This window comes from Ictalurus furcatus, chromosome 22 (genome assembly GCF_023375685.1).
Source record: "Ictalurus furcatus strain D&B chromosome 22, Billie_1.0, whole genome shotgun sequence".
NCBI lineage: Eukaryota > Metazoa > Chordata > Actinopteri > Siluriformes > Ictaluridae > Ictalurus > Ictalurus furcatus.
This window is the reverse complement of record NC_071276.1, coordinates 15,922,221-15,944,348: the sequence shown is the minus strand read 5'-3', so window position 1 is coordinate 15,944,348 and position 22,128 is coordinate 15,922,221. Positions and strand designations below refer to the sequence as shown.

Genomic DNA, 22,128 nt, shown 5'->3' with positions numbered 1-22,128 from the left:
GGCACAAGGAGTTAATGGCTCTGAAGTGAGTTTTTAAAGAGAATTGAGTTAAAATGAATATTTTATTTACAGTATATATTTACAGTCAGTGTGTGTATATATATATTAGTCTGTGGACACAATTTTATTGCTGTTGGTTCTTATAGGGAGATTTTGGACCTACAGGACCAGTGGGTAGAAAAGGCCCCCAGGTATGTACTCTTATCATTTCCATTGATGCAATTTCTATCTGAAATACTGTTTCATCTCTCTGTCTGTCTGTCTGTCTGTCTGTCTGTCTGTCTGCTTCCTTCAGGGTCCTGCTGGTACGGAAGGAATCAGAGGCCTCCCTGGTCTGCCAGGTCCACAGGTAAACAGCAGTGAAGGAGATGTTACCTCTATACCTGTCAGTTTCAGTGAAGGAGGTGTGGCCTCTGTGCATGTCAGTTGTCATTAATGAAAGTTGGCCTGTACCTGTCAGTCTCAGTCAAGGAGGTGTGTCCTCTGTCCCTCAGCGCTAATTAAGGAGGCGTGGCCTTTGTGCGTTAAGCAAAGTGAATGAGACGTGGCCTTTGTCAGTCCCAGCCCAGATTAGACATTAGTATTGCATGCATATTTTCCCCCCGTATATTTGAATAGTATAATTGTTTTGTACACAATCCTATATATAAGACATACACTATACTTGGTATATGTGTATAATGCCATGTTTAAGGATTAGTGTTGTCACTCATATTTTCTGCCAGGGACCACCAGGGAATGATGGACCTCGCGGACTTAAAGGTCACATTGTAAGTTTTGATATCATTTCTACTGTGCCTCCAATTAATAAATTGGAAATCAAGATTGTCTGAAATGTCTAATTGGAAAAACGTGCATCATAATCTAAATATACGGTACATATATATTTTCAGTTTTGCATCTGTGATCTGTCCTTTTAGGGACAGGAAGGTAAGGTGGGAAACAGAGGACTACATGGAATTGAAGGGCCAATGGTGAGTTGTTGTTTTTTTTTTCAACTACAAAACAAGTACAAATGTCATTTTGTAAGTGAAGCTTTGAGGTTATTCTTCTTTGTAAGTGTCACAAGATCAGAAATGGCCACCATGCTGCCGCGACCAACGACCAACCAAAGATCTTTTTCTATAATCTGTTGATTATCTCATTTAGTCAGCATTAACTGAAAGAATAGCTCATTGTGTCACAGTGTTCAAAAGTTGTTTTTTTCCCCCATTTTTAAACCAGCACATGGAACCAGAAATGTAGCCAGCCAATCAGATTGCATCATTTATGATTCAGAAACTTCAGAAAACTGTATATAAGATATAAGATATCAGACACTCAGTGGACCAGTGGATGAATTTGCTACTCTGTTTTCTTTTTCTGTAGGGCAAAATTGGAGATCCAGGTCCAAAAGGATTTCTAGGCAACACAGTAAGACTTTTTAGTATTATGGGATTTTCAAAAATTTGTCTGTTTTGGTGTCTTTTTTTAATTAGTGTTAATTATCTAGGGCAGCAGAGGTCCGGATGGAGAGAGAGGTGATCCTGGACCAAAAGGAGAAAGAGTAACGATCCTCTAACCCAGTAGTCTCAAATATTACAACTGATGCACTAGTGTTTGAACTGCTGTATTTATATGGTCCCTTTCTGTTTTGTTGCAATCAGGGTGCACCTGGAGACCCAGGCATTATGGGTCCTCAGGGGGAGAGAGGTCAGTCAGGCCTTACTGGCTTACCTGGGGTCAAAGGTCAACCAGGGTCTCCAGGTAGCCAGGTATGGTTACCATGAACTTGACCTGTTTCAGGAGCATATGATTATTCTGCTGTACTTGTTTGAGGGGCAGATCAGCCATGGTTAAGGATTTTTAAGCCTTAGACTTCCTCAACACTATTTGCAAGATTTTCTCCACTCCATCACAAACTGTTTAATCAGTCTGCTTACCAGTGAGGTAAAATATCATTAGAATCATATGGATTTAATACTTCTAACTGTAGTGGCATAATTGTTTAATACAAAATGAATATATTATTATTGTTGCATATTACTGTATTCTCTCAAGGCTTTCTATTTTATGATGATAATTTGTGATTATAATGTTAACAAAACCAAAGACCAATAAAAAATTAAATATGCCAAAATATACAATTTTAATGCACTGCAAATATATTTTTCATGTCTAGAATAATTGGTGCTTTTCACACCTCTTGGATCATATTGACTAGTAGTTTCATATGTTTCATATACATTATGATATGTATGAAATATATACAGTATAGGATATAAATGATTGATTATATAATATTTGATATGAGCAAGGCATATTATTTGTAGGCTATCATGTACTACATATATCATAATTTATTTATTCTATCGTTGTTGTCCATTAACATTGGGGAAAAAGCAAAGAAAGATTCAAACACAGTAACATTTTAAAATTTGCCCGGAGTTGGACAGGTTTGTTAGCTTTTAAAATAAACTGTTAATCAGCAGCTATTTAACTGTAGCATGCTTGAGTGAGAGGCAGGATGCATCGTGGGCAATCCTACAATCATAGTCAAAGTCTGTGATGGGGCTCAAATCACAGGCAGACAGCAACAAGGTAGGATAGTCCATATTCAAAAATGAAAAACATGAGCAAGGGTCACAACCAGGAAAGACAAAGGACACGGAGGTTTAAATAGTATATAACTAAATATAACTTCTTGCAGACTTAACACAGAACCCTTGGACACAAACTGGAGACACACTAATGACAGGACCGGGGTGGAGACAGGACAGAAACCAAAAACAAACACATACTCATAACAAAAAAAAGCACATGACATGAACGCAAAATGAAACAAACAATGGCACATGCTTGAGAAGGGGGAATATGTGACTATTACAACACATTGTTTGGAAGAGTTACACAAATGAAGCTCTTCAGCAACACACGAAAATATATTCGGAAAATATATTGCTTAGAAATTTTGCAGTATATGTATTTATATGTATTTCTATGTATTTCTTAAAAATTTGCTCTAAAACTTGCACTAAAATGACTATGGGCTTCTTTTATTGTTTCCTAATTAGGGATTTAATGACGCATTGATTAGAAGTTAGTTATATAGGATAAGTTAGATAAGAAGATTTTTTTTCTTTCTCATTTACTCCCCTTTTCTTTGCCTCATGTCATTTCTTTGCCAGGGTGAAGATGGTGAAGTGGGTCTCCAGGGAATGATCGGAAAGGAAGGCCCAAAGGTCAGAGCAGTTTATAGCAGTTTATGACTTTCAGGTGGAGCAATAAGAGACAAATATCATCTGGAAAAGAGCTTAGCATTTGACATTGATCCCACGTTTAGTCATTCTCATAGAGAGTCTCTTATAAAACAAAAAATGTTGTAACAAGATCCTTTTGTGTAGGACGTCCTCTGATTTCACTGCCATCTCCATCCATCTGGTCTGTACATTATATGCAATTTGCTGTCAGATCTGTTCTCGTCATGATCTCTGTTTATGGTTTTGCACTTGATTGTGAACATAGGGGAGTAGGGGTGAATTTGGACACAATGGAAGAACAGGGACCAGAGGACAGCGGGTAAGATATACTTTCAATCCAGTGTGATACAAAACAGAAAAAAAAGCATGAAAACAAAAAGTTTTTCTGTCTACAGGGACGAGCAGGCCAACACGGGCCACCCGGTGGGTCTGGACATCCGGTAGGTCCAGATTTTTTATAATGGATCAGCATATGTATATAAGTTTGTATTGTTTGCTGTTATGCAGTTTGTGTGTGTTCTTTGTTGGCAGGGTCTCAAAGGCCCACCAGGTACTGAGGGAGCAGACGGAAAGCCTGGTACACAGGTTCCCATTTTATAACTTATCAACTTAACACATTACAGTTTGTTTTATATTTATTTCTCATAATCTTTTTGTATGATCCAATTGTTTCCGAAAGGCAACAATTAAAGGATGTAGAGATGAACGTTCCAAATGAGCCCTTGGAAGGTGTAAATGAAAATCAGTAGAAAGTATACATTTTCTGGTATTCTCAGCTACAATGATATGATTACTAAATGAATTATTTAAAAACAACAACAACAACAACTGCTTAACTACTGCCAACCTTTGGTGAAAGAACGTGTAAGTTCTGACCTTTTTGTGATCTGAAGGAGATGTGAGAATGTGGCAAATTACAGGGAGGAAAAGGAAAATGAACGCAGTTTTAGGGCTGTATTTAGACCTTAGTGAGAAATTGGTCAGGAGTTAGTACCTAAATTCTCACATTAGTATTTAGGCCTCAGAAGCAACTACTCCAACAGTTGTGTGAGAATTTGCCAAAAACACAGCCATGTCTCAGTTAAGCACTAGACGTGGCAGAAAAAATGGACGGGGATATCAGATCCTGTAACGAATGGCAATGATTGGAATTGGATTAGAAAAAGAAATGTATTTTTGGAACTGGAAATATTTACATATAGGGAGACTTGACTGTTTATCTTTTGTTAGGATTGATTTTATTATATTTATACTTTATACATATTCTAATTATTTTTTACAGTGGAAGTTACTTTTGTGTGAAAGGTTTAAGTGCAAAGTTCTTTAGCAATATCAGATAGGTATCAGTATTGGCTTAAACTCGAGGTTTCAGCATCAGTATCAGGAAAGAAAAAGTGCCATCCTGCAATCATCATTACACACAAATTTTCCCTTGAACATACACTAATATGGGGCGCACGGTGGCTTAGTGGTTCGCCTCACACCTCCAGGGTCGGGGGTTTGATTCCCACCATGGCCCTGTGTGAGCAGAGTTTGCATGTTCTCCCCGTACTGCAGGGGTTTCCTCCGGGTACTCCGGTTTCCTCCCCCAGTCCAAAGACATGCATGGTAGGCTGATTGGCATGTCCAAAGTGTCCGTAGTGTATGAATGGGTGTGTGAGTGTGTATGTGATTGTGCCCTGCGATGGATTGGCACCCTGTCCAGGGTGTACCCCGCCTTGTGCCCGATGCTCCCTGGGATAGGCTCCAGGTTTCCCCGTGACCCTGAAAAGGATAAGCGGTATAGAAGATGGTTGGATGGATGGATACACTAATATGATGCTATTCATTTATTAACAGTATTGTATCTTAAACAGAGACATTAATCAGGAAAATCAACTTAAGCACCTGCCCAAACCAAGTCTGAATACTCTGAACTTTCCCTGCATAAATATGGATGAGACCTTTGAACATAAGTTGCTGAATTTGAATAATTAGTAAATTATAAAACAAACAGAACATCCATTGAATAATAAATATGTTGGAAAAATGGCATAGGTTATAGACAGTATGAATGCAAATCTACATTATATTGTATTCAAAAACTCAATGTAAAGGAGTAAATGTACACCTTACTACTCACCTCTGAGTAGACTCATATAAATATATTTATTTATTTATTTATTTATTTATTTATTTATTTATGTCTTATGCTGTTCTAACAATGAAATCCTAAAAGAAGGTGTATTATTTTATCTGTTTCACTTACAGGGTGTTCCTGGTTCAGCTGGAAGCCCGGGAGATAAAGGAGCTAACGTGAGTACTGTTGTTATTAGAGTTTTAATAAAATGTTCAGATGCAGATTTGGACAAAACTCTCATGTATGTCTTAAATTCTAATAAAATGCTAGCAGAATGTATGAGGATGTAACTGCTCAGATTCATTGTGTGTGTGGTCAGTGCACATGGACGGTCACACTTTGCTTTTACGGGAAGAAAAAAAGTGCCATGCACGTTAGACAAGCGCGTAAATGTCACAAGGGGTCTGCGAGAGGTGACGAGATCACACATAGTTAAGTTTAACAGTATTTGAAACATCCTGTGGGCTTTGGAAACTCTCTCAGTGACCTGGGTTAGAGGTTTGACAGGAAATAAGGATGTCTCAATGTTAGATGTTGTTTCTGAGTTAGTTTGTATTGCATAGGAAGGCATGTGCATGGTCGGCTGATCTGTGAACATGTGACGTCTATAATGTGACACATAAATATGTACAGTGTTAAACGTAACATGTAGTTTATGTCAAATCTAGGGTTTCCGTGGATTAGCGGGAGAACCTGGAAAAAGTGGAGCCACTGGTTCACTGGTAAAGATGTTTCAACTAATTTAATCGGAAGTAGGATCAATCTGGTGTATCTGATACCATTTCTGGTCCAGAAAAATGTAAACAAAGAAACTAGCTAAACTGATTACATGTCAAAACTTTACATTACACATTTTATTTCAAAGGTTATTTGTGAATGATATAATCATTAGAGGTCTAGCAACATTGTTTGAAATTACAAACAGCACCTTTAATTATAACTCTCCCAGAAGGCTGCTCATGTCAGGAGAGAATTTACTTGAATATTGACACTGAATGTACACTAAAATGTATCAACGTTACTTCAGATCCATACATGAATATTTAAGTGCAATTTTTAAAGTTTCATATTTACAATATCAGAAAATATTTTTTTAACTTGTAGTTGTAGTTGTGGTTTAAGATACAAATGCTTGTCAGGTTTAAAGGTAAACATTTTATTTAGAACAACATTATTAATAAAGTATATATAAAAAGAGCATGTAAATGATTAAAGGGAGGACAAACTTATTATCAGAAGCACTGATGGTGGTAAATGTTTTAGAAAAGGTTTCAGAGAAAATCCAATTCTCCTGTTTAAAAAAAAAAAAAATGGTGATTCGGTATTCTTTTACTTTCATTATAATATTTCACTCTAGGGCTCACCTGGTCGGCCTGGTCAAGATGGCAGCCCAGGAGCCCCAGGAGAGAGGGTGAGTTTCTCCTATGGTATTTTTGGAAAAGGTGCTCTGTACTGTAAAACCCTTTAGAATGCTAGAACCATCCAAACTGCTGAGGAACTCTTTTTTTTTTATGCCTGTGCACACATAATTTGCTGGTTAACTCTGGCATGTTGCTGTTTTGGTCAGGCCCAAGACCTGTTTTTTGCTGTTGGAGCTGAGATCTTGGGCACAAGGCTTTAATTCCTTGATTGGATATCACTGCAGCATGCCTAACTGTACTTCTTAATAATGTATATGTATCCGAACCCCACTTCATTTTTCATTTGTGTGACATGACCACCTGTGCTGTTCATCATGAAAATACCTAAAAATGTTGCTTATATATTTATATATATATATATAGAGAGAGAGAGAGAGAGAGAGAGAGAGAGAGAGAAAGAGAGAGTTAGTGAACCTTTAAAATTTTCTATATTACTTCGTTATTATTACCTAAAACATTTAAAAGGTTTTCAGGCAACCCAATTAAACAAATGAGACAAAAATATTATACTTGTAACGATGGTCTTGAATTTCCTCCATGTGTACACAATCTATCTGATTGTGGATTGGTGGAGACCAAACTCTTTAGAGATGGTTTTGTAACCTTTTCCAGCATGATGAGCTTCAACAACTCTTTTTCTGAGGTCCTCAGAAATCTCCTTTGTTCATACCATGATACACTTCCACAAACATGTGTTGTGAAGATCAGACTCTGATAGATTCCTGTTCTTTAAATGAAACATTCACACCTGATTGTCACCCCATTGATTAAAAACACCTGACTCTAATTTCACCTTCAAATGAACTGCTAATCCTACAGGTTCACATACTTTTGCCACTCGCAGATATGAAATATTGCATCATTTTCCTCAATAAATAAATGACCAAGTATATTTTTGTTTCATTTGTTATTATAATTGGCTTCTCTTTGTCTACTTTTAGCACTTGTGTGAAAATCTGATGATGTTTTAAATCATATTCACGATTCTAAAGGGTTCACAAACTTTCAAGCACCACTGTGTGTGTGTGTGTGTATATATATATATATATATATATATATATATATATATATATATATATATATATATAATGTATATATGTATATATAATACTGTTATATATTAGAATAATGGTAGTATGCTAATCTTATGACCAACATAATATGTTTAAGTCTTATATTGTACTAATACACAATGAGTGTTGTCTGTATGAACCTGTTGAATACGCTTCATGTTGATCAGGGTTTATCAGGGAAGCCAGGAACTGATGGTCCACAGGGGCATGTGGGAATGTATGTAAGTGAAATCCCATCTTGTCAGTTTAAATATTGTTGCCTCGACACTGAACTGAATGTGCTAATACATGCGTGCCTCTATACTCTCATCGTGCAGTTGGTAGGTAATGTGTTCATTAACTGTTCATTTCTGATTCTGAGACTACGAGAGTGCCAGTGTCACCTTTTACACACTTCTATTTGAAACCTCACTCTCAGCCATTTAAAGGAGCGGTTTGTTTTCTGAAGTATCTTCAAAAGTACATCGTCATATGTCTAGAAACATGTTTAATCAATACACACTGCACCTTTAAACTAAAATTTGATTAAATAACTTTATATCTGGTATGTGGTGTATAAGTATGTTTGGGTGTCAGTAATTAAATGTCATTTATGATGTTCTCACAGGGTTATCCAGGGTCAAGAGGCCTACAGGGAAGGCCTGGCCATATGGGAGAACTGGTGAGAGGATGTGTTATGCTGTTTAAATTAAAACCATATATCACTAAACTATATTCTTTATTATTTTATAGATTTGATATATATTGCTGCAAATGTTCTCACAGTTAATTATTGTTTATAGGGTGAGCCTGGTGTAAGAGGAACTATTGGGAAACCAGGACAAAGGGGACCTCCTGTAAGCTGAACGACTGCTTTTTATTATACTATATGGCCCTTAAAGGAGCAGTTTGTAATGTTAGGAACCCTCTGTCTGTGAGATGAATTACAATTGAAGATAAAATGATGAGAAGCCTTTACTCTGCTTGAACTCCCTCTCCCTCTGGTGTGGCTCATGAGTTGCTCCTTAAGAGGAAAGGCCAGAGTTGTGCAGCTGCTTCATTTGGGGGCAGAGCCAATTTCTGGGCCTGAAAAAAAAGGTCAAATGAAGAAAGTCAATGGTAGCATTACGAACCCCAGTTTTGCAAAGGTATCTCTGAAATTGTATGGCAGTTTCAGGTGTAGTAAGACTTTTAAACATTACAGATTGCTTCTTTAAGGTGTGTTCCTTATAGAACTTACTGTACCATACTTATTGTTTTTTGTTTTCATTTCTTAGGGTCCTCCTGGTACACCAGGAGAGAGGGGCCCACCTGGACCTCAGGTGTAGTGTTGACCTTGTGCTTAAGAAAACAAACAAACAAAGGATCTTAAGGACAAGAAACTTCTTCTTAAATATGATCTTTTATTTTGTAGGGCCGCCAAGGTGAGATAGGACCAGCTGGTATACAAGGACCACCTGTGAGTATCTCCTATTGTTAATACTTTCTTGTACATTGTGTGGGATTGTTTCCTATTTTTCCATGATTATTGATGAAAGATATACGATTCAATCATTTAAAGTGATAGTTCAGCCAAAAATGAAAATTCTGTCATCAATTACTCACCCTCATGTCATTCCAAACCCGTAAGACTTGCACTCATCTTCGGAACACAAATGAAGATATTTTGAATGAAACCTGGGAGATTTCTGTCCCTCCATTTAAAGTCCAGTAACCAAAACGTTCAAAAAGTTCATAAAGGCATCGTAAACGTAATCCATGTGACTCCAGTGGTTTAATCCCCATTTTATGGAGTAATACGAATGCTTTGTGTGTGCAAAAAAAACAAATGAAGTCTAAATAAACATGCATGCGTCGTGGTTCTCTCGTGAATGCGTCGGAGATCTGTGCGGAAGGGAAGATATTTTGTGAATAAAGACTTCATTTATTTTTTTGCCCACACAAAGCATTCACATCGCTTTATAAAATTGGGATTAAATCACTGGAATCACATGGATTATTGTTTACAATGCCTTTATGAACTTTTTGGAGCTTGAAAGTTTTGGTTACTGGAGTGTAAATGGAGCGACAGAAATCTCCCAGGTTTCATTAAAATGCCCTCATTTCTGTTCCGAAGATGAAGGAACGTCTTTTGGGTTTGGAACGACATGAGGGTGAGTAACCGATGATAGAATTTTCATCTTTTGGTGTACTATCCCTTTAAGATCAATCCAGTGTGATTTTTGCTTACTCATGATGCATACATGTCTGTCCTTTGTTCTGTTATGATGTACTCATATCTGTTTTTGGGTCAAGATGTTTTTGTCCTTGATTATGTTTTTCCCTTAAGTTTTTCTTTTATTATCCTTGAGCGTGTCCTTCGCATGTACATATCAGTATAAAGTGTCCAATTTTTGTTTAGACTATAGAGCGCCCAGGCTGTCTCTTTTAATATACCCTGGCTCTTGTCTCCTGATTCTTCAGTCATCTTACTTCTGGTGAAATTGCAGTATTTTGGTGGTCATCCAGAAATATTTACAGCAATAGTGCTGTCGATACTCGATTCTGATTTATTAATTATCTATAGAGCAGCTCGGACTGTAGTTTTCGCTACAAGACAAATCACAGGCTTTTACTGTATTAACGTGCTTGATCTAATACATTATTGTTTCTATAGTAACAACTTGCACAGGGACTTGTATAGTGGACACACCACGTTAAACAGATTTAAAAACATGTGCAGTTGTTGATATGGTGACGTTTTGTGGACTTCCCACAACATTAAATGACTATACATGGATAAAATATACAATATCTTATTCTCTGATAAATTAAAAATGCTAGCGTTTTTAAATGGCTGTGGTATAAGAGGAATAAAACACTTCAGGACATGCTGTTAGAGAAAAATAATCAACGTCAGGATGGGAACAGTAGCTCCGCTTTGCTTTGGGCCACCACACACCACCCGGTTGTTGATTGTTCTCCTATAACAGCATGCCCCCAAAATGTTTTATTCCTTACTTATCAATCATATTCAATACATAATGTACAAGCCTGGAGGATTTGCTTTTGCTTCAAAATTGTCCACAAAGACACAAAACACAATAAATTAGTATCGTTGTGATGCTCCTGGTTTCCTAACACTCATGCACATTTTCAGGGTTCAGCAGGCCCACCAGGCTCTGTGGGCACACCAGGGAAACCTGGTCCTCCTGGCAGTCTGGGACCTCAAGGGCCAAGTGGAAAAATGGGGCCTGTTGGATTGCCAGTGAGTGGGTACTCCTCATTTTACTCATTATACCACTGCAACCTAATAGGAAATAAACTGCAGAGTACATGTTTAGTGACACTGATTACTTGTCTTTTCCTGACTGTCAGGGAGCACCAGGAGCTGCTGGGAGAGTCGGAATATCAGGAGAGAAAGGGCAGCAGGTTAAAGAAAAAGTTTTTTTCTTTTATCCTACATGTTTGAAATGTATTTCAGTTTCAGATGTAAGCAGAGTAAAAGCTGGAACATACTGTATGGAATAGGGGTTGGGAGGTGGGCAGGTGGGTTTTTATGGGAAAGATTTCATGGAGGTTTTTGTGTGATTTTTGCGGCCAAGAATGCTCGATTTTGCTGTGGATTTTTTCAAAAATTTCGATCCAGCTTGCAGAGTTTTTTGCAGAATTTTATTTTTGCAGAAACTACTTGAAATAGTGAAATTGCAATTGCTTGGTTTGTTGGTAAATGAGACCTTTTAGCTGTACTCATGTTCGACGCGCGTGAATCGAAGAAGGCTTTGGCCGAATGTGCGTTGTGATGACGTGCACGTGACACGTCTCGGCCAGAATCTGCAGAAAGTCTGCGGTGATTTTGAAAAATTGCAAGTTGCTCGGAATATTGCGGCGTTTCCTTGATTTTGCGTTCATTTCTGCGATCGTGAAATGCTGGAATTTGTGAAGCTCAACCTACAGTATAACACACAAGACTGTACAAGCTGTACAAGCCCTGCTAATCACACACCAAGCCCTGCTAATCACACACCAAGCCCTGCTAATCACACACCAGACTCCAACCATAAAAGCTGATCCATTACAAAAAAAAAAAACACAGATAAAATATAGCTAGCAAATAATTATCCTGATATATAGGCTTTCATTGGGGCTGCTGTACTGTAGACGTCCACTAGCAGCTGATGATGCTTTAATTATGTTAACATATGTACCTTTGTCAGCGGTCACTGTGTTCATGAATTCTCAAATCTGATTGGTCAGAAAGTGTTAATGTTTTATAACATCATAGCTCAGGTAGTGCAAAGGAACATTGACATTTATATAATATAAGTTATAGTTTCTATAGTAAGAGCTTACACAGTGACTTGTATGGTGGACATTCCACATAAAGAGATTAATATTGTGCTTTGTAACAGTCAGAGGTGAAGCTGTAACTTTAATAAATAAAAAATTAGCATTGAAACCTTTTAATGTTTGGCCAGTTGCTGCAATGTAAGCGGAATAAACCACTCTGGGACATGAAAATAATCAACTTCGGGGTGGTAACAGTGAATTATTGATTATTGTTGATGCTTCTAAAATGATATTTTCCTATAGCAGAACACCAAGTGTTTTATTCTTTACTTATTTTGTCAAGAACCTAGTTTTATGAAGTTTCATTATCATTACTCTACTACGTACAATGTAACTTACATGATTGTATCACTCGGTTATTCCAGATTACCATAAATGCATACACATAGAAGTTAAAAATAAGAAGAGCCACTAAGCAAATCTAATAATAAACAAGAATGGATGTTGCTTGTAAGTGGACAATACGATTTTTCTTCTAAAGGGAGCTCCAGGACCTCCAGGTGACCCTGGATCTACTGGTCTGTCCGGACAGCAGGTTAGTTCAGTTCCTTCTTTTTAACAGGTTAGGGCTTATGGTAGGAGAGACATTCTTGCATTGGAGCTCTACCAAATAATATACTGTACCAAGTGTCTTCTTAGATTATCAGTATTGTGTAATATTGTGAGATTCAGTATGTTTTGTTGACTGGTGCACATCTTTGTCTTTTCATCTTGTTGGCATCCATTTTGATATTATTACAAGTAGATGGTAGATGGTAATCTCTAATAAAGTGTATGTCTGTGTCTCTGCAGGGATTTCCTGGGCCTCGGGGGTTAGAAGGGGCACCAGGAAGAAAGGGGGAACATGTGAGTGAGCCTGAGAAATCTTCCACTGCAGCTTTATAAATCAGTTACACTTTATAATAACGCATATATGAAATTTAATTGTATTATTGACTTTTTTCCCACTGTGACACTATATATATTTTTCTGGGGGGTGAGGGGGGCGTTGGGGGTTGGCTCTTTTTTTGTATTCAGCTACTTGAATTTGTATTATAGGGCTCAGCCGGGCCTGTCGGGAAGCCTGGACCACTGGGCGTTCAAGGACAGCCAGGGCAACAAGGCCCTCGAGGGACGCAGGGAGAGAGAGGACCAAGTGGAAAAGAGGTCCATTTCCGACATTAATTACTATTTCCTCATAATTATATTAAAAAGTGTATATTAGGGTCCCTTATACTGTAAAAGGAGAATCATTTTAAACCATTTTTATTATAGGGGTTTGCAGGACTTGTGGGCAGCATTGGAGATCCAGGCCCTAAAGGACAAAAGGTACATTGAGTTCAAGCATCAAATACAGTGGTGCTTGAAATTTTGTGAACCCTTTACGATTTTCTATATAGCTGCATAAATACGACCTAAAACATCATCAGACTTTCACACAAATCCTAAAAGTAGAAGAGAGAACCCAGTTAAACAAATGAGACAGAAATATGATTCTTTTTTTTATCATATTTATTTAAATATTTATTGAGGGAAATGATCCAATATTACATATCTATCTATGCATGGCAAAATTATGTGAACCTCTAGGATTTGCAGTTCATTTGAAGGTGAAAGTAGATGGGATGACAAGTCAATCAATGGGATGACAATCAGGTGTGAGCGAGCTCCCTGTTTTATTTAAAGAACAGCGATCTATCAGAGTCGGATCTTTACAACACACGTTTGTGGAAGTGTATTATGGCACGAACAAAGGAGAGTTCTGAGGACCTCAGAAAAAGAGTTGTTGATGCTCATCATGCTGGAAAAGGTTACAAAACCATCTCTAAAGAGTTTGGTCTCCACCAATCCACAATCAGACAGATTGTGTACACATGGAGGAAATTCAAGACCATCGTTACCCTCCCCAGGAGTGCAGACCAACAAGGATCACTCAAAGAACAAGCATGCCAGAGTTGCAAAGAGAAAACCACTTCTCTCCAAAAAGAACATTGCTGCCCTTCTACAGTTTGCTAAAGATCATGTGGACAACATAGAAGGCTATTGGGAAAAAGTTCTGTGGGTAGATGAGACCAAAACAGAACTTTTGGTTTAAATGAGAAGCGTTATGTTTGGAGAAAGGAAAATACTGCATTCCAGCATAAAAACCTTATCCCATCTGTGAAACATGGTGGTGGTAGTATCATGGTTTGGGTCTGTTTTGTTGTATCTTGGCCAGGACGACTTGCCATCATTGATGGAACAATGGATTCTGAAATAGACCGACGAATTTTAAAGGAAAATGTCAGGATATCTGTCCGTGGACTGAATTTTAAGAGAAAGTAGGTCATGCAGCAAGACAACTACCCCTTAAGCACACCAAAGTCATTCCACCAAAGAATGGTTAAAGAAGAATGCACTTAATGTTTTGGAATGGCCAAGTCAAAGTCCTGACCTTAATCCAACAGAAATGTTGTGGAAGGGCCTGAAGCCAGCAGTTCATGTGAAGAAACCCACCAACATCCCAGAGTTGAAGCTGTTCTGTATTGAGGAACAGGCTAAAACTCCTCCAAGCCGATGTGCAGGACTGATCAACAGTTACCAGAAACGTTTAGTTAAAGTTATTGCTGCACAAGGAGTTCACACCAGATACTGAAAGCAAAGGTTCATATACTTTTGCCACTCACAGACATGTAATATTGGATCATTTTCCTCAATAAATAAATGACCAAATATAATATTTTATCTCATTTGTTTAATTGGGTTCTCTTCATCTACTTTGAGAACTGGTCTGAAAATCTGATGATGTCTTGATGTGTTTATGGAGTCTACAGTTTAGACAAATTCTAGATTTGTTTTTTTGTTTGTTTTTTTGCTATTTGTAGGGAGACCCTGGGCTGCGGGGGGTCCTGGGGGATGCTGGGCCCCCAGGATTCTTTGGGGTCCAAGGAGAAAGAGGGCGAAAGGGTGATAAAGGCTATGCTGGATTTCTTGTGAGTTCACCTTAGTGTGGTCTTGTGTTTTTTTCTTCTTCTGATCCTCTGATTTGAACATCCTTTGTGATTATTTTCCAGGGTCAGAGTGGACTGATGGGGAAAACTGGACCAGCAGGACTGTTGGGATTAGAGGTAGACTGATGCAGAAGTGGAGTTTTAATACACCTCTTCTGTTTTCACTGCACATTTTGTATAAACAAACTGAATGAAAATGTCAGAACGTGTTATTATAAAACAAAATATTGCATATGCTTATTTATGCTTATATATCCTCGGGGCGGAGTCATCCTGGAAGAGACCACTCCTACCAGGATAGAAATGTTGCATTACAAGGATAAATTTGTATTGTGGGGGCACAGAGGCTTAGTGGTTAGCACGTTTACCTGGTACCTCTGGGGTTGTGGAGTTCGAATCACGCCTCTGGCCTGTGTTCAGGGGTTTCCTCTGGGTTCTCCAGTTTCCTTCCCCAGTCCTAAGACATGCATTGTAGGCTGAATGGCATTTCTGAATTGTCCGTAGTCCCTGGGATAGGCGACCCTGTGTAGGATAAGCAGGGTGGAAGATGGATGGATTTTTATTGTACACGTTTAATGCAATTAATGAATGTAATTTATTTGGGTGTTTATAGGGTCTGATGGGATTCAGAGGACCTCCAGGTCAAGATGGACAACCAGGGCCAAAGGTATGTAATTACGTCTTGTATCTGTATTCTATCTTTCTTAACTGTAAACAAGATAAAAGACCTTAAATATAACACATTAAATATGTTGCCCCACATATTCCTTTTTGTCTAACAGGGTGATCCTGGGATTAGTGGGGTGACAGGAGCTCTGGGAGAAGATGGCCAGCAGGTAAGCTCCATGTGTTATCTTTTTAAAATAGCTATGGTCTTGCTTAGGGGTTGTTCATGCATATGGAACGGTTAAAGAAACACCTCAGCTTTTCAATGTCATCTATAGGGTACACTTTAAGGATTCTGAAAGAGTTCTTTGGCTAGTTAAGTGTTCCTAGTTTTGCAAGAATAAACACTCAGTTGTAGGACTACCAATAGCCTTGTAATCATAATAAACATATATAAAGATTTTTTAAAATTTTTTTTAAATCACATAGATAAATAATAAATAGCAGAAGGGTGGTGTGTTCCAGGTCAAAACAACAACAACAACAACAACAACAACAACAACAACAACAACAACAGTAACAACAACAGAAATAAAATTACCACCCCAAACAGCATATCCCAAAGTGTTATATTCCTCTTATAGCACAACAATGATGAAAGCCATGACAGAAAACTTAAAGTTACCACTGACTGTTACAAAGAGCTGACACTATAGACTCCTTCCATAAACGTGAATTATAGCTGGCACTATTGTCAGAGCTGCTGTTATAGGAAACTAGCACCTAAATTAATATAAAATAAATAATAATAAAAAAATAAATCAACACCTTCTTATTCTGACAAATCAGATTTTAGAATTCAACATCACTGTGATTAATCCATACACCAGACCCACACAACTACATCGGGAACCACAAAATTCTTCTCTCTCAGAAGAGTTTAATTTACAAATATCATTCATGAAAGACATCTACAAAAAATACCAGTTTTGTATAAATGGTTACTGATATGATAACTGCCTTTAGACTTCCTGTAAGTGAGTTTTGAGTGAACAGGTTTTGGTGTTCATTTCTTCAGTGCAGAGAAATATTTCAAAATTCTTTTTTGTGGTAGTTACTCACACTACAGTTGTGGAGGAAAATGAAGGTGCATTCCCTTACTGCACCAGTTAATGACATTTAGGAATGTTTTATTTAGTCTTAGCTGTATTATATCAATTATTTTACATTGTGTATTTTCATGACATTGTATTGTTGTGTTTTGAAATGCCAGAATACATACTACAGTATGTTTTATCTCTTGATGGGCTTTATTCTGTAATGCATAAATGAATAGGAATAGACATTTATTTGTATTCTGTGTTAAAATAATCTAATAATCTGTCACAGGGGGTAACCGGACAAAGAGGACTAAAGGGGGAGATGGGAAAACCTGGACCACAGGTTGGTGTATTGCTTTTTGTATTCTCTCTCTCTCTCTGTGTGTTTATACAGTATATATATATATATATAATATATATCACATAAAGTGATCTCATACTGACATGCTGAATCCTCTGATAATGCCCCTGTTTCAGGGAGCTCCTGGTCCCAGAGGCTCTGAAGGCTTGACAGGTCCTAAAGGATTACCAGGTATAGAAGGTTCAAAAAGTGACCCAGGCAGGCCAGGACCTCCAGGAGAAGCGGTGAGTCTCAAAGAAGTGCTGTTAATCTGCTCTCATTTGTATGAATCACACCTAATGCTATCATTTTGCTGTTTCTTATTTAGGGGCCAGATGGCTTTCCTGGTATCAGAGGGCCTCCTGGACTTCCAGGATTAGAGGTACAGCCTGATAGATTTTTTATTAAATATGCATATTAATTTTTTTTATATAAATATGCAGTAGATCATGCAGGCTTTTCAATCTCACACCCTGTATCAAGTATTTCTAGCAATGAATTTGCTCCTGTGTGCAGGGGCTTCAAGGGAAGAAGGGAGCTCAGGGGTCTGTTGGGCCTCCAGGACCTCAGGTCAGTGTTTCAGTCAGTTCCTCATGTGTATTACCTCCCTATTATAGTTGTTATTATAACTGATATCATATCGGATAAGTCATGAAGCACTACTAATTTATCAAGTCATCCTGAGGGCTGGCACACATCATATACTGTATTTGGTAAAAACATAACATGTTCACATAAGGGCTTTTGTCTGAAACGTCCTGTTTCTGTCTATAATTTGTGTACTTCACTTTTTCCACCCCAACAAAAGGAAATAGGGTGGGGTTGGTTTGAGGGACAGCTTGTCGATGTTTTTTTATTTCAATTGCAATTCACTTTATTGGCAGTAGAGGGCTCTAAAATTTACACACGACTACTTTAACGCTCAGTCAGTGTTTGATATTAAATTCAAAAATTGTCTGCAGTTTAGTTACTTATGACCTGCACCACACTACTACCCATATGCTTTCCTTACTATGTTTTTTCAGGGTCCAAAGGGCAGACCTGGTCTTGATGGAAGGGATGGACAGAAAGGTCAAAAGGTCAGGACACTTTTTTATTGTCCAATAGAATGATTTCCCTTCTCTTTCTTATTGCTTTATAATATATCCAGTGATGAATCAAAACCAATTCTCTGTACTGACTAGAAACTCTTGTCTGTTTCAGGGGAAGGATGGCCGAGATGGACAGCCTGGACGTACCGGGAACCCTGGACGGCCGGTATGAAAATCAGGACAATTCTACACACTGTTATTGAGTTTACAGTACATCAAAGCATGAGAATCAGCTGAACTATTATACCGAATTTCTCTTAGGGAAAAAGAGGGAAAGCCGGACAGAAGGGGCCGAGGGGGACCAGAGGAGAGAAGGTGAACATGACTACCTCTAAATAATAACTCATTTTGGTAATCTGATCTCATTAGTCTGTAATTTTGATACCCAGAAATTTTCACTTGTTTCTTTGATTTGATTGTAATACATGTGCTTTGTTGGGTTTTTTGTTTTTTCAGGGACAGCCGGGGTCTGTGGGGTGGCGTGGACCACCAGGAAGACCAGGTCCATATGTGAGTGATATAACGTCCTCTGTTAGTGCAGAATGGAATCCTGAGTCCTGTGGTATTCCTCCAAATCTGCACTTTGGTTATGTAGTCATGTGGTGAATAAACTGTCAAGGACGTGAGGGTGTATAAGCAGGTATTTGGGCCAGTTGACAAGTCTTGACATGACCATCTAGAATGGTGCATCATTGGTTTTTCATACTGTTGCATCCAACTTGCTCATCATAGCAGCCTGATCTGTTATGCTAGCTAATACACATATGGGCTTTTGGGTAAATGTTTTAAGCTGTTTCAAACGATGCATTAAGGGTGAATATAGGATGTTCTTTTGAATCTCAGATAGAGAATTGGGACACTTTATAGCTTTGTGGACTGGGGCAGGAGCAAATAAAGACCGAAAGACCATTAGTGTGCAGTTTTTTGTGCTTTTTTGCAGAAAACTACTTGAGTTTGTGAAATCACAATTGCACGAAATTCTTTCGCAGTGATATTTGTTGGTAAACGAGACCTTTTTGCTATACTCATGTTCGACGCACGTGAATTGAAGAGGGTTTTGACTGAATGCGTGTCGTGATGACGTCACATGACGCTTCTTGGCCCAAATCTGCTGAAAACCTGTGGTAATTTTGAAAAACTGCAAGCTCCCCCGAATATTGCGGAGTTTGCTCGATTAGAAAGCATAATAACTGCTCTCGCTCTTGCATTCTCATTTTTATCAAATCATTTCTTTCTGTTTATTTTAGCTTTTAGATAAACTGTACTGAACAGTCGGTGTATCACTCATGTATCTTCTGTGTCTACATTCTTCTTTCTACTACAGGGTTTGCCTGGCATAAATGGAGAAAAAGGAGAAAAGGGTGAACAAGGGCCACAGGTATGATGCAATTACCACCTCAAAGTTAAAGTTCCTGTGTCCTGTTTTCAGATCATTTTTGTATCATCTTTGAATGTTTATGAAATGCCACTCACGTGATTTTTACTAGGGTGACCTTTACACTGAGATCAGCCACATGTCAGTAATATTCATAAAACAGTTGACTCACATAGAAGATAGAGTTAGGGTTAGGGTTATGATGGGAATTATGGCTCTTTTCAGTGAGTCAGATCATTTGGCTCAGCTCACCAATAGGAGTCTTTGGTTTTGACCAGTGATTGTTCTATGACTGAAACTATTCTATGAAATCTTACTCTACCTTCTAAGTAGCAGTCGGAGGAGCATTTGGAGTTACCAATGACAACAAACATTTCCCACTGATTATGGAGTTCGCGTTGGAAAACTAATTATTTATTTGTTGCTTTTTCAGTAGGAATGGTAAATTTTTACATACTTGGAGTTCACTAGTTAGTAGTGATGTTTTGTTAGCATACGAGTCTACTCTTTTCAGAGAGCTGACTCGCATATCTATCCATCCGTCCATTTTCCATACCACTTATCCTACGCAGTGTCATGGAGGAGTCTGGAGCCTATCCCAGGCAACTCGGGGTAAAGGCGGGGGACCCGTCCAACCTGTCGCAAGGCACAATCGCACACACATTCACACACTGTGGTCAATTTGGAAATGCCAATCAGCCTACAATGCATGTCTTTGGACTGTGGGAGGAAACAAGAGTACTCGGAGGAAACCCCTGAAGCAAACTCTGCACACACAGGGTGAAGGCAGGATTCGAACACCCAACCCCGGAGTTGTTAGCAAACGTGCTAACTACTAAGCCACCGTGCCCCCCTCGACTCGCATATATGAGTCGTTTTTTTCCCCGTTTAATAGCTATTAGCATTTTTAGTGTGAATTGTGATGTGTGTGTTTTATGCTCAGCTACGTGTGTACAAGCCAGCATGACGGATAAGATCCCCTGCTGGTTTAAATACTTTATGTGGACAGTTGGGATTAGGTGAGTCAATTATTTCAAAATATTTGATCAAATGAAATGAAAAGTAATGTAGAGTAGAGCAGGTTTTTTTCTTTCAGCGACAAGAACAGCAACCACTGGTCAAAATAGAACAAACTTCTAGTTGCCTAGTTTTAGCAACAACAAAAAAAAGACAGAAAAGGATTTAGGAGCCGAAAGAGTCGACTCTTGTTTGTGAGCTAAGCCAAATGATCTGACTCACTGGAAAGAGACTAAATTCCCAGTAGTTAGCATTTACTCAATGAAATGCTGGAATACATCCTAAACTGTATACTAGAGTACTAAATGCATATGAACATAGCTTTAGTTCTTACTTCATAGTAGTGTAGCCTATATATAGATAGGAGAAACCACACTAGATAAAATTTCACAATGGCTCGTTGTTACACCTTATAGTCTAAAAACCATCAGAATACAGAAAAGTAATGTATATTGTATTTTCTGTATGAAGGGAGAAAAGGGGGAAATGGGAGCACATGGACCACCAGGGGGCGATGGAGCGAAGGTATCGTTCATTTATTTACAGCACTACTGTATCCTGATTAATATTATATTTACACGTGTTGAAAATCTTTACATTTATTTCAGGGACAGCTGGGATTTGTTGGAGAAATGGGCAAAGACGGTCCGAAAGGAGAGCAGGTGGCATGCTTAATAACATCTCAAATACTCCAAATGCAACATAACCAAATCAACGTTCGAAAGGTGTAGAGAGATTAGAGATAACATGCGTTGTTTTTAGGGTGATATCGGACCACCAGGGCGAAGAGGGGACCCGGGACTACCCGGCATGCCTGTAAGCTACCTCCGATTAATCTCCCATTAAAATAATCTAGCATGCAGCTGCATTAGTCTAAGTTGTATTAGAGTGCGCACAGAGCTCTCACAGGACAGTTAATGGTGTGCTAATGAAGTCTTCTAAGCACTTAGAGAAGAAAATGATCCTCCTTGAAGTGCAGATCAACACTCAGCATGAAATGATTATTAATTCTGATCACTTATGTCCTCCACAGGGCCTGTTTGGAGAAAAGGTAGGGTTTGGAGGCAGGGTTTGAATTGAGAAATACTGCACTGTGTAATCTCATGTGCGCTGCTGAAATGTAAAAACTGTTCTATTTGCAGGGATTAAAGGGGTTTCCTGGTCTTCCTGGACGTGTAGGAAAAACAGGGTTACCTGTGAGTGAAATATTCCTATTCCTACAGTATATTATGGGCTAATCCATAAATTTACTGAGCTTTATTGTAGTTGCTGACACTCTCTGATGCTTCCTGCAGGGACCACCTGGTCCTCCGGGACCCCCAGGATTATCTCTTAACCTCACAATGGCTCAGCTAAAGGCAGGTTACTCAAACAGGATCGCCTTTTCAGGATCAGCCATCATGATCATTAACAATCTTACACATTGTCAGTATGGATACAATAAGAGGAAGAAAATTCCTGCTTCTGTGT

General features: G+C 38.4%; 2 protein-coding genes across 2 annotated transcripts; both read left to right on the top strand.

The window, feature by feature from the left end:
- The first annotated feature begins 671 nt into the window (after positions 1-671).
- Positions 672-3,289, top strand: LOC128599111 (collagen alpha-1(XII) chain-like). The gene is made up of 6 exons (XM_053610506.1): positions 672-770; positions 921-974; positions 1,369-1,413; positions 1,493-1,546; positions 1,647-1,754; positions 3,168-3,289. Exons 1-6 carry the CDS (start codon positions 672-674, stop codon positions 3,246-3,248), a joined length of 441 nt encoding a protein of 146 aa, XP_053466481.1. The 3' UTR covers positions 3,249-3,289.
- Positions 3,209-22,102, top strand: LOC128599311 (collagen alpha-1(III) chain-like). Its single transcript, XM_053610825.1, has 38 exons — positions 3,209-3,221; positions 3,505-3,558; positions 3,635-3,679; positions 3,771-3,816; positions 5,490-5,534; positions 6,027-6,080; positions 6,716-6,769; positions 8,020-8,073; positions 8,460-8,513; positions 8,635-8,688; positions 9,109-9,153; positions 9,246-9,290; positions 10,971-11,078; positions 11,189-11,242; positions 12,642-12,695; positions 12,953-13,006; positions 13,199-13,306; positions 13,415-13,468; positions 15,004-15,111; positions 15,193-15,246; positions 15,743-15,796; positions 15,912-15,965; positions 17,125-17,178; positions 17,313-17,420; positions 17,504-17,557; positions 17,692-17,745; positions 18,201-18,254; positions 18,379-18,432; positions 18,528-18,581; positions 18,723-18,776; positions 19,591-19,644; positions 21,130-21,183; positions 21,267-21,320; positions 21,421-21,474; positions 21,692-21,709; positions 21,801-21,854; positions 21,954-22,020; positions 22,089-22,102. The coding sequence occupies exons 2-38, from the start codon at positions 3,530-3,532 to the stop codon at positions 22,100-22,102; spliced, it is 2,082 nt and encodes a 693-aa protein (XP_053466800.1). The 5' UTR covers positions 3,209-3,221; positions 3,505-3,529.
- The last annotated feature ends 26 nt before the right edge of the window (positions 22,103-22,128 follow it).

Bases quoted from the DNA above. Each gene is read 5' to 3' on its own strand.
- LOC128599111 (XM_053610506.1), top strand. From the start codon at position 672: ATGTGTATAATGCCATGTTTAAGGATTAGTGTTGTCACTCATATTTTC. The intron at 771-920 runs GTAAGTTTTGAT...CTGTCCTTTTAG, and splicing joins GCGGACTTAAAGGTCACATT to GGACAGGAAGGTAAGGTGGG. The intron at 1,547-1,646 runs GTAACGATCCTC...TGTTGCAATCAG, and splicing joins CTGGACCAAAAGGAGAAAGA to GGTGCACCTGGAGACCCAGG.
- LOC128599311 (XM_053610825.1), top strand. From the start codon at position 3,530: ATGGAAGAACAGGGACCAGAGGACAGCGG. The intron at 8,074-8,459 runs GTAAGTGAAATC...ATGTTCTCACAG, and splicing joins AGGGGCATGTGGGAATGTAT to GGTTATCCAGGGTCAAGAGG. The intron at 11,243-12,641 runs GTTAAAGAAAAA...TTTCTTCTAAAG, and splicing joins CAGGAGAGAAAGGGCAGCAG to GGAGCTCCAGGACCTCCAGG.